At 45.0% G+C, this 16,634-nt stretch overlaps 1 protein-coding gene across 1 annotated transcript in view; it reads right to left on the reverse strand.

The window, feature by feature from the left end:
- Nucleotides 1–377: 377 nt before the first annotated feature.
- Gnb5 (G protein subunit beta 5) overlaps nucleotides 378–16,634 on the reverse strand; it is a 40,783-nt gene continuing 24,526 nt past the window's right edge. The window contains exons 5-11 of the mRNA XM_008829771.3: nucleotides 15,283–15,415; nucleotides 13,646–13,789; nucleotides 11,908–11,999; nucleotides 7,272–7,320; nucleotides 3,586–3,682; nucleotides 2,704–2,870; nucleotides 378–664 (exon numbers count right to left, since the gene is read on the reverse strand). Coding sequence (XP_008827993.1) covers nucleotides 653–664; nucleotides 2,704–2,870; nucleotides 3,586–3,682; nucleotides 7,272–7,320; nucleotides 11,908–11,999; nucleotides 13,646–13,789; nucleotides 15,283–15,415 — 694 coding nt within the window. The 3' untranslated portion in view covers nucleotides 378–652. The remainder of the gene's footprint in view (nucleotides 665–2,703; nucleotides 2,871–3,585; nucleotides 3,683–7,271; nucleotides 7,321–11,907; nucleotides 12,000–13,645; nucleotides 13,790–15,282; nucleotides 15,416–16,634) is intronic.

Below are 16,634 nucleotides of genomic sequence, written 5' to 3' on the forward strand. Positions count from 1 at the left end.
GAGGCCAGCCTGCTCTACATAAGCATGTTCCAGGACAGCTGGGGCTAGAGGGAGACCCTGTCTCAAAACAAAACAAAACAAAAAACAAACGAACAAAAAAGAAACAACAAAACCCAACAAAAATAGCAGAAAACCCAAAACACATATACACAAAACAGATGAACTGGAGAGATGGCTCAGCAGTTAAGAGCACTGGCTGCTCTTCCAGAGGACCTGTGTTCAGTTCCCAGCACCTACATGGCGGCTGACAACCCTCTATAACTCCAGGAACTCTGATTCTCTCTTCTGGCCTCCAAAGACCCTGCATGCATGTGGTACACTTACATACATACAGTCAAAACACACACATATAATAAAGATAAATAAATCTAAAAAAATTTAAAATAAACTAAAAACAGAGGAACTTTAAAAAGTGTTTCGGATGAAATGCACTGTCCAAAGGTGTTCTTGAAGTGCTGAGACCCACTTAAGTAGATTTCCAGGGTGGGGTGGTTCTAATGGTGACAATGGAGGGGATGAGTGAATGCTGAGCTGTGGAGCTCTTCCCATAGGCTAACCACGAGAGGCTCGAGGTGCCTCTGGAAGTCCTTTATATCTTCACGGGAGAATTCACACTCTTCTCAAGCATGTACGTGCACATGTCAGAGGATGGTTACGCCCAAACCTGTGAAGACACACAGACAGATCATTCTTAGTAGGTAATAACTTGTAAGGTGAGTCTAAAGAGAAAATCAGTCTGCACATACGTGTGTACATGGTACATACACTCATATACTCTATGAAAAATGGCTCTCAGCACTTAAGCACATCTGACACCCACCCCTTAGTTGTCTGCTGGGTGTCTGCTGCCTCCTCACAAGGGTCTGGGGACTCTCTCATAAAGTTTCTTTTGAGAATTGAACCACAATAATCCACACAGTGCACAGTGCACACAACACTTCACTGCTAAAGGAGTAAACTTTTTGTTTCAGTAACTTTTCAAAAATCCTTTTATCTATTTGTTCTAAAACTAGAAACTTAACCTATTCCCTTTAAAGACTCCCATGTTTTGGGACTAGAGAGATGGCTTAGTCATTACAGACACTAGGTGCTCCTTCAGGGGACCCAGGTTTGGTTCTCAGCACTCACATGGTGGCTCACAACTGCCTGTAACACCAGCTCCAAGGAAATCCAAAGCCTTCTACTTGACTCCAAGGGCACCTGCACACATGTGGTGCATATACACACACTCAGGCAAAACAGTCGTACACATAAATAAATCTTTTAAAAAAGGACTCCCATGTTTTAAGAGAATAGAATATCTAATGATTACTTACTTTCTAAGATGTTACTAAAAATAATTTTCATTAATTTATTTAGTATGTGTCTGTATACGTGTGTGCCCGTGCCTGTGCACCCATGCATGTGTGTATGCGTGCACTACAGCACACATGTAGATAGAGGTCAGAGGACAACTTGAGGGTGTCAATTCTCTCCTTCTACTATGTAGGTTCTGGGGATCCAACTGAGGTCATCAGGCTTGGCAGCCTGTGCATTTACCTACTGAGCCATCTCACCAGCTCCTCTGCTACTTTCCTTAAAATGTGCCCCTTACCCTCTGTCCAGCACTCTTAAAATTATTATGCTTGGGGCTAGAGAGATGGCTCAGCGGTTAAGAACACTGACTGTTCTTGCAGAAGACCTGGGTTGGAATCCCAGCACCCACATAGCAACTAACAACTGTCTGTAACTCCAGTTCCAGGGGATCCGACAGCCTCTTCTGTCCTCTGAGGGCATTGCATGACATGGGTGCACTTACCTACATGCAGCATAGCACTCATACACATAAAATGAAAGTAATAAATAAAATATATTAAAAATTAAAAAAAATTATTATGCTCCAAATACACCCAATCCTAATCAAGTCTCTATCCGAAGACCTACCTTGAACCAGACCCCCATCCCTTCATACATTCTTCTACTCTCCCGGATTTGAGATCTCACACAACAGTGAAGCTGGGCTTAGCAGCCACATAATTCAGAGCACCAGAAGCTCACCCCCTGCTTTATGAACAGGCTGCTGTATGGTACTCTAAGGGACCTTGAAAGTCTGTTCAAAGCCACAAGGCCCTTCTCCTAGAGCGGCAGATATGTACTCAGCAGATCATCCCAGGGGCTTCGCAGGCCTCTGGCCTTTGGGCCTCAAAGGGGTCTATGACCTGACACACAAGATTGGTTATGGTAAAAAGAACCCACAGCACAGGAAGGAGAAAACCTGCCATTTACTCGAGGTCAGAATTGTAAGAATCTGTTTTTTGTTTATTCATTTGTTTTTGACACAGGGTCTCAATATGTAAATGTGGCTATCCTGAAATTCACTATGTAGACAAGGCTGGCCTCAAACTCACAGATATCTGCCTGCCTCTGCCTCCCAAGTGCTAGAATTAAAAGGATGCACCATTTGACGACCAGTCTAAGAATCAGACTTCTAGGATCTGAAGGAACATTCTGGTTATCTAGCCCCTCTATTCCCTCAGCACCACATGGATGGTCAGTGGTCTCTTGGTGTGTGAATGCCTATGTGAAGCAGCACCCAACCTCCCAGACAGCTCCTGCCTCTGTGGCTTTGGGCAGGGCCAGCAGGAGAGTGCTGGCTGACTGTGCATCTCAGGAAGGTCGCTGCTCCCTGTCCTTTCATGAAGGAAAACCAGACATCTCTCTTACTCTTAGGGTGTGATCCCATGATCCTGAGCAGAACGCTGTCCCATCAGGGGAAACTCGCAGTGTGCTGACGCGATTTTCATGTCCAAACAGGATGGAGACTCGGGAGCCTTTGAGAACATCCCAGACATTGATGGTATAGTCATTGTACCCAGCAAACAGCAGGCGACCTTAAGGTGAAGGATACAATGATTAAACCAGTTCCTGTTTTTCTTTCCATGACTATCACTCAAACACTCACTCATACATTTCCTCATCCATCCATCTGTTCATCCAATAAATAGCAGTCTAGGCCCACTGTGTGCTGACTTTGGAATTCAGGGAGAAAGTACTTTCTCTGTACTCTGTGGAGGGCATGAGACAGGGAGGGATAAATCACAGTAGCACCCTTTCGTGGAAGCTGCTATACTGGGCTTAGGAGTGTGAAAGATGCCATGGGTCTTAGAGGAAGGAGGACCAAAGAGGGTACTGCAGATACACACCACTCATTTCTAATCTTCAACTGGAGTTTACAGAGATTAAATCAAAGTGAGCAAGAAGGCTTTTGGGGGCTGAGCAAGAATCTGCCATAGAGAGGAGGAGCCAGGTAGATGTGCCACAAAATGGCAGCAGTTTCATGTGCACAGCCTCAGAACACAGCAGCGTTCTGTCAGGACTGGTCTGGCCTCTGCCAGTTGCCACCCCAGCTGTGGCAGTATCAAGGAGATTCAGGGCATGGAGGGGAAAGGGCCAGGGAAAAGGTGAAGGGAGGGTTGTCTGAAGGTCAGATGTGGCCTCGGCATATTGCTTTACAGAATGGTCAGGGTTGGGCAGCTTGGCAGAGAGCTGGGTTCCTCTAGGATCCTGACCTACAGTCCTGGAGAAGTTTATGGAATAAAATCTTACCACTGAGGGAGAAGTCCACGCTGGATGCCCCAAATATGATACTCTCCTTAGAATAGATGGCAACCTCTCTGTCTGCCCTGAGGTCATAGAGGCGACACTGGGGTGAAAAGAAACAAACAAAGGCATAATTAATCCTGGCTTTGCTTTTTGAAGCAAAGACTACAGAGCTAATGGGGGGCTGGCAGCTTCTGTGGTTTAAGGAAACCTCTTCAGTTTTCTCTCATATTATTTTAGCCCTCAGTCCTGCTTTCTATTAATCTCCATGGGTTAGTGGAACTCAAAGAAACACAAGGGTAGCAAATTTCTTCAGGTACAAAAACAAACATGAAATCCTGTTTTCTTTTCCCTATCAAAGCACATATAGTTGGGGCTGGAGAGATGGTTCAGCAGTTAAGAACAATGATTGTTTTTGCAGAAGACCCGGGTTCGAATCCCAGCACCCACATGGCAGCTAACAACTGTCCATAACTCCAGTTCCAGGGGATCCCACAGCCTCTTCTGTCCTCCACAGGCATTGCGTGACACAGGTGCACTTACTCACATGCAGACATAACGCACAAAAAAAGAAAAAAAGCACATATAGTCATTGTGGAAAATTCAGAAATATCCAGAAATGTGAAAAGGAGTGGAAGTCATCCGAAGTCCTACGGGACTTTGCTCATTTCTGGGCTGTTCCTTTTCATGCTGTTTCTATGTTATGTGTTGAAACAGATGGAGTGGATGTCACATTACTGTCTGTCAACATTATATGTTATGAACATTTTCTGAACTCAAATATCTTCAAAGGTGATTTACACAGTTGTCTAATGTTCCCCATGTGGACATATATCAGTCTCTTGGGTCACAGCCAACTAAATATTTTGCTTGTGACTAATTTTTCTCTTTTATAAAGAATAGTATGTTGGACACTTTTTGGAAGAAAACTGATTGAATACAGTACAAGGGACAGAGGGTTGGGCTGTGACAAGAGACTTCCCATAACCCTGTGATGAACATTTTCATGAAAAATCTTTATATACATGTCTGATGTCTCCATAGATTAGTTTAGGAGTCAAATCCTTAGAACAGGAAATGGCATGACCAGGGCAAAAGGTAGGGATGTCTTTAAGACTTGATGCCCAGGCCCACTAGCAGCCATGGTGTGGGCTGCTCAATCCCAGGTTCTCCCACTGAGATGTGGGCAGGGGGATGATTGCTGCTGGAATTTTATTATCTTTAGAGGGAAGAATTTATTTATTTATTTGTAATTATTTATATCTAAGGGCAAGCAAAGTTTATTGAGAAGTAAAGAAACGGCTTCCAATAGCTGGGAGAGAACCCGAAAGTGAGTTTTGGGAAGAATCTATTATAGGGCTTTTAACTCTTTCATGTCAGTTAAGACTTTGAGCTCTGAATGACCAAGCTCTTAGAGGTTCTGAGTTAGTCTCCACTGGGAGGTCCTCCGTCCTGGGCAATGCCTGGCTGGTCCAAGAGCCAAAATGGACGTCTGATCACTTAACTTGCACTTCTTTGCAGAGTACTTTGAAAATATTTTCAGGTGTTTGTCATTTTGGAATCATTGCTCTATAAATGGTCTGCATCCTTCCTCCTTCCCGTCCTTCCTTTTTTGGCTTTGGGGATTGAACCCAGGACTTCATGCATACTAGGCAAGCCCTCTACCACTAAGACACCTGCAGTGCTTACTGTTGTGTTCATCATATTGATCATGCAACCTTTTTCATGACTAAAGAGCCTCTCTTGGGCTTCTCTACAGATGGCACAAGTTTTCCCGAAATGTGACCCTTACACTTTGTTGTATGTTTTTGACATATTAATGTTTAATTAAAAAAAAGATTTATTTATGTGTGTGTGTGTGTGTGTGTGTGTGTGTGTGTGCGTGTGTGTGCACGCGCATGTGCATGCAGGTGCCTGTGGAGGAAGAAGAGAGTGTTGGATCCCCTGGAGCTGGAGTTATAGCTCCAGTTATACTGCAGCTGTGAGCTGCCCAACAGGGGAATTGAACTCAGGTCCTTTGGAAGAGCAGCAAGTGTTTGTTAACCACTAAGCAATCTTTCCAGCCCTCAGATCTTCATTATATCTTTGAAAAATTTAAAAACAAGAAAACATTTTTTCTTAAAAACATATGCCAACATAATTTGCCATTAGTAGTAAAAACCTGAAAATTGACTCTGTTTTGGGGTCAGAAAGTCATGACTGAGAGTTTTAAGGAAAAAATGAAAGGATTTAAAAAACACTTACGGCAATGTTTACTTGTTTCATATCCCAGGCTGGCCTTGAACTTCCTCTGTATACATAGCTGAAGATGACCTTGAACTCCTGCTCCTCCTGCCCCACCTCCCCACTACTGTGATCATAAGCATGAGCCACCATGCCAGGCTTTATGGCAGTGTTTTCTTTCTTTTTTCTTTTTTTTTTTGAGACAGGGTTTCCCTGTAGCCCCAGCTGGCCTGGAACTTACTATGTAGACCAGGCTGGCCTTGAACTCACAGAGATCCACATGCTTCTGCCTCCTGAGTGCTGGATTAAAGGCATGCGACACCACGTCCAGCTATGGCAGTGTTTTTAACAGGAGGAAAAACCTGACAAGAGCTAACTGTCCAAAACTCAAAGACATCTTAAGTAAATGATGGTGTGCCCATAATATGGAATACTAGGCAACTGTTAAGAAAATATACTAGAGGGTCTAAAGAGATGGCTCAGCGTTTAAGAGCACTGGCTGCTCTTGCAGAGGACCCAGGTTCAGTTTCCAGGATGCCCATGGCAGCTAACAAGCATCCTTAACTCCAGTTCCAGCGGACCCAATGCCCTCTTCTGATTTCCTTGGGTTCTGCATGCGCAGGTCCACTTACATACATGTAGGCAAAACACTCATACACAAATTGAAAACAATTTTAAAACAAAGAAAATACAGGGGCTGGAGAGATGGCTCAGCAGTTAAGAGTACTGGCTGCTCTTGCAGAGGACCTGAGTTCAGTTCCCAGCACCCACATGACAGCTAACAACTGTCCATAACTCCAGTTCCAGAAGATCTGACACCTTCTTCTGATCTCTGCAGGCACTGCATGACATAGGTGCACTTATACAAATGCAGGCAATACATTCATACACATAAAACAGAAATAATAAAAAAATTTAAAAAAAGAAAATAAACTAGAGAAAAATGTTTATTAAGCACAGAAAAATGTGCCTAAGCTATTGTTATGTGAAAGAGTCAAATACATAAATAAACATCATATTTACAAAAAGAAACTGCAGACAGGATTCATTCAACTGTGAGTTTCTTTAGGAAAGATGATTAATGTGATTTCCCTCAAATTTTCTTCATTGAATACACATGCCTTCTGTAACCAGAAAGCAAGGAGTTTTTTGTCTATTTGTTTGTTTGTTTTTTGAGACAGGGTCTCCCAGTAGCCCCAGCTGGCCTGGACTATGTAGAGCAGGCTGGTCTCGAACTCAGAGATCCCTCTTGCCGCTGCCTCCCGAGTGCTGGGATTAAAGGCGAGTACCACTATGCCCTGAAGAAGATGTTTTTAAAACAGTGCCTTCAGTACCTTCACTCCCATGGCCTGCTGCTCCCTTGCAGTGTATTCTATTGCTTGCTTTAAATAGTTTCTTTGCTACTTTCACAAAAAATAAAATAAAGCTCTCATCTTCCCCTTTGTGTGTTCAATAACTGAGAAACGTACCGTTGCGTCATCTGACCCTGAGGCAAAGGCGTCTCCACTGGGGTAGTATCTGCAGAGAGAGTTGGCAGGGAGTCATTATGGGCTGCAGCTATTCCCAGCCCTCCACACCTGTCAGAACATCTGGGAAGGCATTTCGGGCCAGACTCTGGGAACCAGAACCTCTATAGGAAGATTTGTTGTGGAGACCAGAAGGAGCCTCAAGTGGCAGGCCCAGTGGCCTCTTGTTTTCCTCCTGGTAAACGGGACAGTGGCACTGGCCTTAGAGGGCTAAAGGAGGTAACATGGATTCCCATCAGACACTGAACAGAGTAAGAACCCTGTCCTTCAGCTAAGTCCCAAAGTGTGGCTTGGAACCCAGGAACAATGGAGTCGGATGGGCAGAGCCATGTCAGCTGTCTGCACCGTCAGAACACACGGCACTTTATGTCCTTACTTCCTACTGATCACTGAGACAAGGATGGTGATAGCGGTGGTAGCTGTCAGTCATTGAATGCTTTTTATGGCATCATCTTACCCAGCCTTGGTTTCCTTATGTGAAAAGCAAGTATAATAATGTGCATCCCCATGGTGAAGATGAAGTAGGGCAGTGTACATGCAAAGAATCCAGTATGGTACCAAGTAAAAGCATTCGATGCCAGGCGTGGTGGTGCATGCCTTTAATTCTAGCACTTGGGAGGCAGAGGCAGGCAGATCTCTGAATTAGAGGCCAGCCTGGTCTACATAGTGAGTTCCAGGGCAGCTGGGGCTACAGGGAGATCCTGTCTCAAAAAACAAACAAAAAAGACCAAAAAAAGCATTCGATGACTGACAGCTACCACCTCTATCACCATCTTTGTCTCAATGATCAGTAGGAAGCAAGGACATGAAATTGTAAATCAGAGGTAGGATTGGAGCAAGGGTAATATTTATTTAGAGACAGGGTCTCATGTAGCCTAGGCTGGCCTCAAACTCTATGTAGCCGAGGATGACCTTGAAGTACTGATTCTTCTGCCTCCCTATCCCCAGTGCTGGGATTAAAGCAGTGCACTACCACACTTGGTTTATTCACTGCTAGAGATAGAAGTCAGGGTTTTAAGTATGCGAGGTAAGCACTCTACCAACTGAGCTACATCCCCAGTCTCTGAAAAAGGATCTTTAATCCCTCCACTTTGCCCACACCCAGCTGTGCCCCATCCTGGCTCTACAGCTCCAGATTTGGGAATTAATTCTCCTCCTGGAGAGATGATAGTAAAAATTTCTCTCAAGGGATAGGGAAGCGTGAATTTTTTAGTGCTCATGTTTGTGTATGTGCATGTTCTTATGTGTGCATGTGCAGAGGCTGGAGGACAACCTCAGGGGCCAATCTCAGGAACACCATCGACTCCCCTGAAGCAGGTCTCTCACTGACTTAGAGCTCACCAATTAGGCTACATTGGCTGTTCACTGAGTCCAGAGATCCTTTCGTCTCCACCTCCCAGGGCTGGGACTGCAAGCACTCACCACTATGCCTAGCATTTTTATGTGAGTGCTGGAGATTGAACTCAGATCCTCAAGTGCTTTACCAGATGAGCCATGTCCCCAGCCCTAGCAAGCATGGTTTTGTGTGACTACTTTACACTGCTCTGAAAGAAAGGGATGGAGAACAGAGAGTTCGGAGGAGAAATGCCAAAAACTTTCAGCTCTGCTACATGTTGTGGTGTGGACACATCTTTTTCAAAGTACTAGGGAGTCGTGGAGTAACAGAAACTCCTGTATTCCATTATCTAATCAAGACTGATTTCTAGGGGCTGGAGAAAATGGCTCAGTGGTTAAGAGCACTGCTGCTCTTGCAGAGGTCCTGGGTTCAATTCCCAGCACCCACATGGCAGCTAACAACTGTCTGGAACTCTAGTTTCAGGGGAATCAGACAACCTCTTCTGACCTCTGAGGGCACTGCACAACACAGGTGCACTTACACACGTGCAGGCAATACACTCATATACATCAAATATTAAGAAATAAAATATTTTTAAAAAGAGAAGGATTTCTAGATAATACTCCACAGCCAGGGCTGTATATCATTAATGCACAGGGATTTATTTTCTCAGTTTCGCCTTTCATCCTGCATCTTACTAATTTCACTTATTGTTATTGGTGGTTCCTGGATTGATTTCTCCTGATTTTCTTGGAAACTGTTGCTCATTACAAAAAGTCAGTCTTTTTCCTGATTCTACATTTGAGGGCAGGGAGTACTCAAGTACAGACATTTTTTTTTTATAAAAAATTTACATTAACGTGTGTGTGTGTGTCACAGCATGTGTATATGGAGGTCAGAGGACAACTTTCAGCAATCAGTTTTCTCTTTCTAGCATGGGTCCTGGGGATGGAACGCAGGTCATCAGGTTAAGCATCAGGTGCCTTTACCTGCTTGGTCATCCCACTGGAGAATATTCTTCTTTGGTACCTACTTTTAATAGGAACATGTCTCATATTTTCCCTCTAAGAAGCATGGCAATTAGAACTCAGAGCAAAAAGACGCCTCATACTGTCTTGGCAGTGGCGTCTTCTGAACGTGTGCAGTCCTGACCCTTCTCTGGGATTCCACTCATGGAACTGGCTGCTGGCTTGGCATCTCCATCTGGCTGTCTAGTTTGTACCTCAGGATGGAGCCCTACACAGTGCTCTCAGATCCAGGAGGATCCACCTCCCACTGTTGTTCCTACAGCCCTCCCTCTCTAAACAACTTGGCCACTGATTACTGTCTAGCTTAGAGATCTAGGTTCCCTGAGCTCAGGGCTCTTCTATACAATGCAGCCCTGGCGGGTTCAGGTGGTGTTAAGCTCTTTGCGTGTCGCCCTAAGGAATCAGGGTTCAAGCAACCGGCACAACTGCTAGCTAGTGCCACTGGTGAGTGAGAAACTGTCCGTCTAATATGGACACAGGAGTCTGTCTTCCGCCAGAATCTGTGGGCTATGGCAGCCTTACTTTTTAACTTGCAGGTAGGTAAACTCTCAGACCCTGCATAATTCTTGATATTTCTGTCTCCATGTCTCCCTTAGTTCCATCATTTGAATTGTCATTTTTTATCTTGAATTCATGAGCAACCGGCTGTATTTTTACCTCCCTAGGAGTATTTTTACTGACTACATACTCAGTTCTCTAGAATGTTTCCTCTCTGTAGCCAGAGCAATCTTTTAAAGGCCAGACAAGGGAACGGAGAGATAGCTTAGTGGTTAAGAGCAATGGCTGGACTTGCACAGGACTTCAGTTCAGTTCCCAGTACCTACATGGTGGCTAACAACCATCTATAACTCCAATGCCACAGGATCTGACACCCTCTTCTAGCCTCTGTAGGCACTGCACATTAACATACATGCAGGCAAAACACTCATGCACATAAAGTAAAAACAAACAAAAAATTATGGAGAGAATGCTATTTTTTCTTATTTTCTTATTTTTATTTTATGTGTATGAGTGTATTGCCTGCTTGTATGTAAGTGCACCAGTGTCATGCAATGCCCACAGTCAGAAGAGGGTGTCGGATTCCCCTGGAGCTGGAGTTAGGGACAGTGGTTAGCAACCATGTGGGTGCTAGGAATTAATTGAACCTGGGTCCTCTGCAAGTACAGCCAGTGCTCTTAACCTCTGGGCCATCTCTCCAGCCCAGAGAATGCTTTTTTTGGGGGGGTCTTTTTGAGACAGGGTCTCCCTGTAGCACCAGCTGGCCTGGAACTCATTATGTAGACTAGGCTGGCCTTAAACTCACAGAGATCCGCCTGCCTCTGCCTCCCGAGTGCTGGAACCAAAGGCACGCACCACCACCCCCGGCATAGAATGCTGGTTTTTTTTGCATTATTTTATTTATTATTTTTATTTTATGTGTATGAGTGTATTGCCTGCATGCATGTGAGTGCACCTGTGTCGTGCAATATTGTGGAGGTCAAAAGAGGGCTTTGATTTCCCCTGGAACTGGAGTTAAGGACAGTTTGTAGCCGCCATGTGGGTGCTGGGAATCGAACTCAGGTCCTCTGCAAGAGCAGTCAGTGATCTTAACCACTGAGCCATCTCTCAAGCCCCAGAATGCTATTTTTAAAAAAGGCCAGAGAGGCTCATGCTAGCTAACCTCTCAGAGGTCTCTTGGCTTTTTGCTAGGCCTGCTATCATCTCACCTCAGTGCTCCTTAGGGCTTTGTAACCCTGTCTTTGTATCGCCCTGACCTCAGTTTAAAAGTCACTGTCTCAGAGAGGCCTCTGACCTCTACACCTAAGAAACAACCTACCCTATCCTATCCTATCCTATCCTATCCTATCCTATCCTATCCTATCCTACTGTTTTACTTTCTTTCCCATGGCATTCACTGGATCTCAAATTAAATTATACATGTGTACATTTGTATTGTATCTGTTTTTTTCCTTGAAGGGCAGTAGAAGCCTCGTACATCCTGCTTGCTGCTGACCCATTTCTGAGACAATGCCTGGCATTCATACACTCAGTAAATACGAGCTTAATTAGGGGTATATGGGTTGTGTCTAAAGTAAGTAGATTGAGACTCTCCTGTGACCCTGAGCCTGTCCTGCTGAGGAACACTCTCTCCTCAGGTAACCTTTGCGGGGGCAGGGGTAGGGAAGGGGGTCCTGATGAGGACAAGCCAAGGAGCTCATGCATCCTACTCACTGACCGGACACTGTTGACGTCAGATTCATGTGTTTCAAAGGCTTGAACACACTGGCCAGAGCGCATGTCCCACACCATGGCCTTTTTGTCACAACCCTGCAAACAGAAAGTTACCCAGTTATGATGACTGCACGGACTGTGTGTAGACTGGGCATTTCAACAAGTTATTTTCTGTAACCCATCAACCCCGAGGAAGCAGAACCAGCTCCCAGGACAGAAGAGCGAGATGGGGAGGGCATCCAGCTTCCCCATTAGTGTTTCCTTCTTTTGCACACCTCTGAGTTGGAGGCAAGACCTCCAGCACCTCCTCTCACCTTCCTCATGGGCATTTCCCTTCCTCCACTCCCCTTCCCTTTCCTCCTCTTCATGTCCATCTTCCTAAGCTCAGAGGCATGGCAAGCAATGGGGCTCAGTCTGTGATACTAAGAGATGGGTTGGTGGAGCCAAGCAGAGCATTCGACAGCCTCAGCTTTGTCAGAGGTGTAGGTCCAGTCCTCAACACAAGTGGAAACAGGGTGCCCTTGAGCCATGTGCACCTCAGTAGTATGCTGGCCTGGGAAACATCTGCCCTGGGGCCTCTTCAAGGGCCTGTCACTGAATAGCTGGGGGTGTGGCAAGTTACATCCTCAGCCTTCTGCCTTAACACCTGATAGGTGCATGCTCTGAGTCACTAACATGACCCAGAAGATCACAGACAGGTTTTCCATATTCTGCTATCAAAATTCTGGGAGCTTTTTGATAAAAAAAAGAGCTTAGATAGTGAAATGCATTCTCTCAACAGTCAGATGAAGTGATGACTTAAAATTTGTGTTCAAGTTTTTGGCTTCAACCCAGAGTAAAGGGTTGGGATGAACAGGCACAGGTGATGGGGAAGAAGACCCTGAGCATTGCATTTCACTGAGGATAGAGACAGTCAAAGCCAAGTGTCTTCAACCTTGGATGCTGAAGTAAACAGAGTTCATGTGTGCAAAGACACAATACAATCTACAATGATTACCATTTTACAAGTGCAGTATGGTCAAGTGGGAGTGATACAGTTAGACAAAGGCACAAGGAGGGAACATACATGAATGACCAAATGCCCAAGAAGAAAGTCGGTCACACAGCCCTGGCCTGACTCCCAGGGCCAAAGCATGGGAAGCTTGGAGCAGAGAGCCCTACAGAAAAGAGTATGTGTCTCTCTCCTCACCACTGTCTCCTGAGCGGGGAAGGCAGGACTGGGTCAGGACAGCTAGCCCAGTTCTGTGTTCTCATTCCCAGTCTGCACAGTAATCCCCCTCCCATCTGGGTAACACTGCAACATCTTCCATCTACTTTGGGTAACCCCTTGGGAAGGAAGGGGGTGATTACTGCTGTACAATGCATTAAGCTTACAACCTAGGAAATCAGCCAGGACCCATGTATACTGACGCTGACCCCCAGTCTAGCGCCCCTCTGTACCATGTGGCCTTCACTGCCAATGAGCCTGCAAATTCTGTTTCCCACACCCAAAGATGGAAGATACAGTATGGAAGAGATGTACCCTGAGCTTCAGTATTAAAACAGAACATTCCAGATCTCTCTGTGGACTGTTGAATGTTGATGGCAGAATAGAAGGGGGCCTGAAGACAGTGCTGACACTGCTGTAGGGAGCTGAGGACACTTCTAGGGAAGATGTGGGACTAGACACAGAACAAACAAGAACTGCCACCATCTGCCTCCCTAGTGAACAGAGACCCTAGAGAGTTTCCTTGAATCTTTACCCCAGACACAAAGGTGTTTCCAGTTTCTGAGGGGGCCAGGTCCAAGCAAAGGACATCTGCTCCGTGTCCATGGAAGCTCTGCAGCAGCTGTCCGCTCTCCACATCCCACAGGGCACACGTTCCATCACCACTGGCTGTTAGAATCTGAAAAAAGAGTGTTGGTGAAGGTTAGTCAGCGGTTTAACCTTCCATAGGGAAATAGGGAAACTACACAGGCAGAATGCACACACACACACACACACACACACACACACACACACACACACACTCATTGCTGAATCTGGGTACAAGCACAAAGAAATGTTTCCTATATCAAGAAAGCCAAAGTGAACTTTCAACACCCTCACAGTCCTGTTTGGACACTTGTCTGCTTCTAGAGCTGAAATCCCAGTGGTCTTGCTGCCGTGCCTCCAGGGTTCCATGCCCGCCTTGCCTGTAGGAGATGCTCTGTGAACCTTTCATAGATGACACTGTGATGCAGTGTTTCTTGGACTTCATTATGCATACCAATCACAGGGCTGCTTGGTGATGTGCCATGTATGGGTGGGGCCTGAGAGTCTGCAAGTCTCTGAGCTCCCAAGGGAGTTGCTGGGGTCACTGGACTGCACTTGGAGGAGCATTTTGTCATGCCCTCCTGTGGCTGTTTTTCTCTGAGCAGTGTTACTCAGGGGCTCCCTGTACATGCCCAGATGTAGCAAACCCAGGGCTTCCTACATGCTAGCCAAACACTCTACCAGCTGAGCTACATCTCTGGTGCATGGTGGCTCTTGATGTTGAAGAACACAGGGACCATGATCCAGGGACGCTGGATCTAATGTGGAGACTAAGCTTTCCACCTGGAGCCAGGAGAATCTTGTGGACCACGTGGGTTCTGGGGGGCCAGGAGGCACCTGGCATATGGGTGCTAGATGCCAGACACCTTCCTCCATGGAAGCACTTTCGGGTCTGTGTAACTAAATCAATTCTGGATCTAGTCACAACTTGCTGAAGACACATGGTAGGAGTGCTAGAGGTTTATTCAAAGTAGATGTAGATTCAGTGTCCATAACATTTTGTTTTTTCATCTATGTTTTTAAATGTAAAGATTTATTTTATTTGTGTATGTGTGTTTATGTGCACCTTTGGGGGTAGAAGCCAGAAGAGGATGTCAGATCTCTTGAGGCTGGAGTTATAGGCAGTTTTTGAGGCTGCCTGGCTTGTTATGTGGGTGCCAGGATCCAAATCTGGTCCTCACAATCATGCATCACGTCTGCTTAACGGCTGAGCCACCTCTGCAGCCTTGTTTCTGCATTTGTTAAAATAGGAGGAATGTAAAACAGAAATGTGTTCAGTGTGCATTCCCGAATCTCAGCAGCTCTTGAGGGTTTATACATGCCAGTACTTTACAAGCTGCACTCAGACCCCGACCCAAGCAGCGCAGGGTGCTCTATACCACACCTGTAGTTTATCTCAACTCTAGCAACATCAATAGCCATTCTTCCCCAATTTCTGATTTTACCATAAACAGTAACAGTAACCAAGGAGAAACAACAGGTACTTCCCCTGGAGCCAATGCTGGGTGTAGAGCTGATCCTTCCCTCCACAGCGTCTGGTCATGTTCTGCGGGGCTGCTGCCCCACACAGATGTGTGCGCTTACCTGCATGTCAGAGTTGGTGAAACTGCAGGCAGACAGGTAGTTGGTATGCATAGCGACCGACTTCTTCTTGGCAGCCATGTTCTCGTTTTTGTCAAATGTCAGTGGATACACGGAACACTTATTATCCAGACCACTACACAGAAGAAAAAGGGATCAAAGGCTGATATGGGCCAAAAGGATTCACAAGTTTTTTCTCACTTACACCAGCTTCTCAAATGTAGTATCATATGTTGTAATCATTCCCCTTTGACTTTGAAGATCTTCAAATTTAAAAACATAACAAACCCACAGAAAAGAATACAAAGAATATGGATATTCTTTTCTTTGATTCACAGATAATATGTTCCGTTTGTGGGAGCAAATTCTGAACCATCTGAAAGCAAACATGACATTTTATTTCTGAACATGCAAATTCACATCTAAAAATAATTACGTTCTTTTGCACATCTACTGCATCCTATCACATCTGAGAAAGTTAACAAAGGTTCCATATCGTCTAATGAGCCCTTCATAGTCAACCTCCCCAAGCTGTTGTCAGGATCCAGCACCAATGAAGCTTCACAGCTTAAAGTGTTCATCTTTTTAAGACCTTTAATCTAGAAGACATTATTCACTGATTTTTATTTTTGTGTGGGTGGTACTTGTGCATGTGTGTGTGTCTGCGTGTGTGGGAATGCATGTGTATGCAGGTATGTGTGGAAGTCGGAGGTTGACATTGCGTGTCTTCAATCGCTCTCCATTTTACTGAGGCAAGATCTCTCACAGAGCCTGGAGCTTGCTGATTTGTTGAGTCTAACTAGCCAGCTTGCCCCATCTCTGCCTCCTGAAGGCTGGAATAACAAGTATGCCATCACTTGAACTTAGCTTTTTTTTTTTTCAAATTAAAAAATTGTATTATTTATTTGTTTATGTATTGTTTTACTTTTTTTGGTCTTTTTGAGACACGGTCTCCTTGCAACCCCAGTTGGCCTGGAACTCACTATGCAGATCAGGTCCACCTTGATCTCACAGACATCTACCTGCCTCTGCCTCCCAAGTGCTGGGATTAAAGGTGTGTACCACCACGCTTGGCTTTATTATTTATTTACTTATTTATTTATTTATTTATTTATTTACTTACTGTGTGTGCATGTGTATATGGAGTTCAGAGGACAACTTGTGGGAGTTGTTTTTCTCCTACCACATGGGTCTCAGGGATTGAACTCAGGTTGTCATGCTTGAAGGGAAGTCCCTTAACCTACTGAGCCATCTTGCCAGCCCAATTGAAAAAAAAATTGTTAATTTTATTTATTTATTTAATGTATGCATGTGGATGTCAGAGGACAATGTTCAGGAGTCTGTTCTCTCCTATA

The sequence above is a fragment of the Nannospalax galili genome, unplaced genomic scaffold (assembly GCF_000622305.1).
Source record: "Nannospalax galili isolate Female #2095 unplaced genomic scaffold, S.galili_v1.0 scaffold213, whole genome shotgun sequence".
Taxonomy (NCBI): domain Eukaryota; kingdom Metazoa; phylum Chordata; class Mammalia; order Rodentia; family Spalacidae; genus Nannospalax; species Nannospalax galili.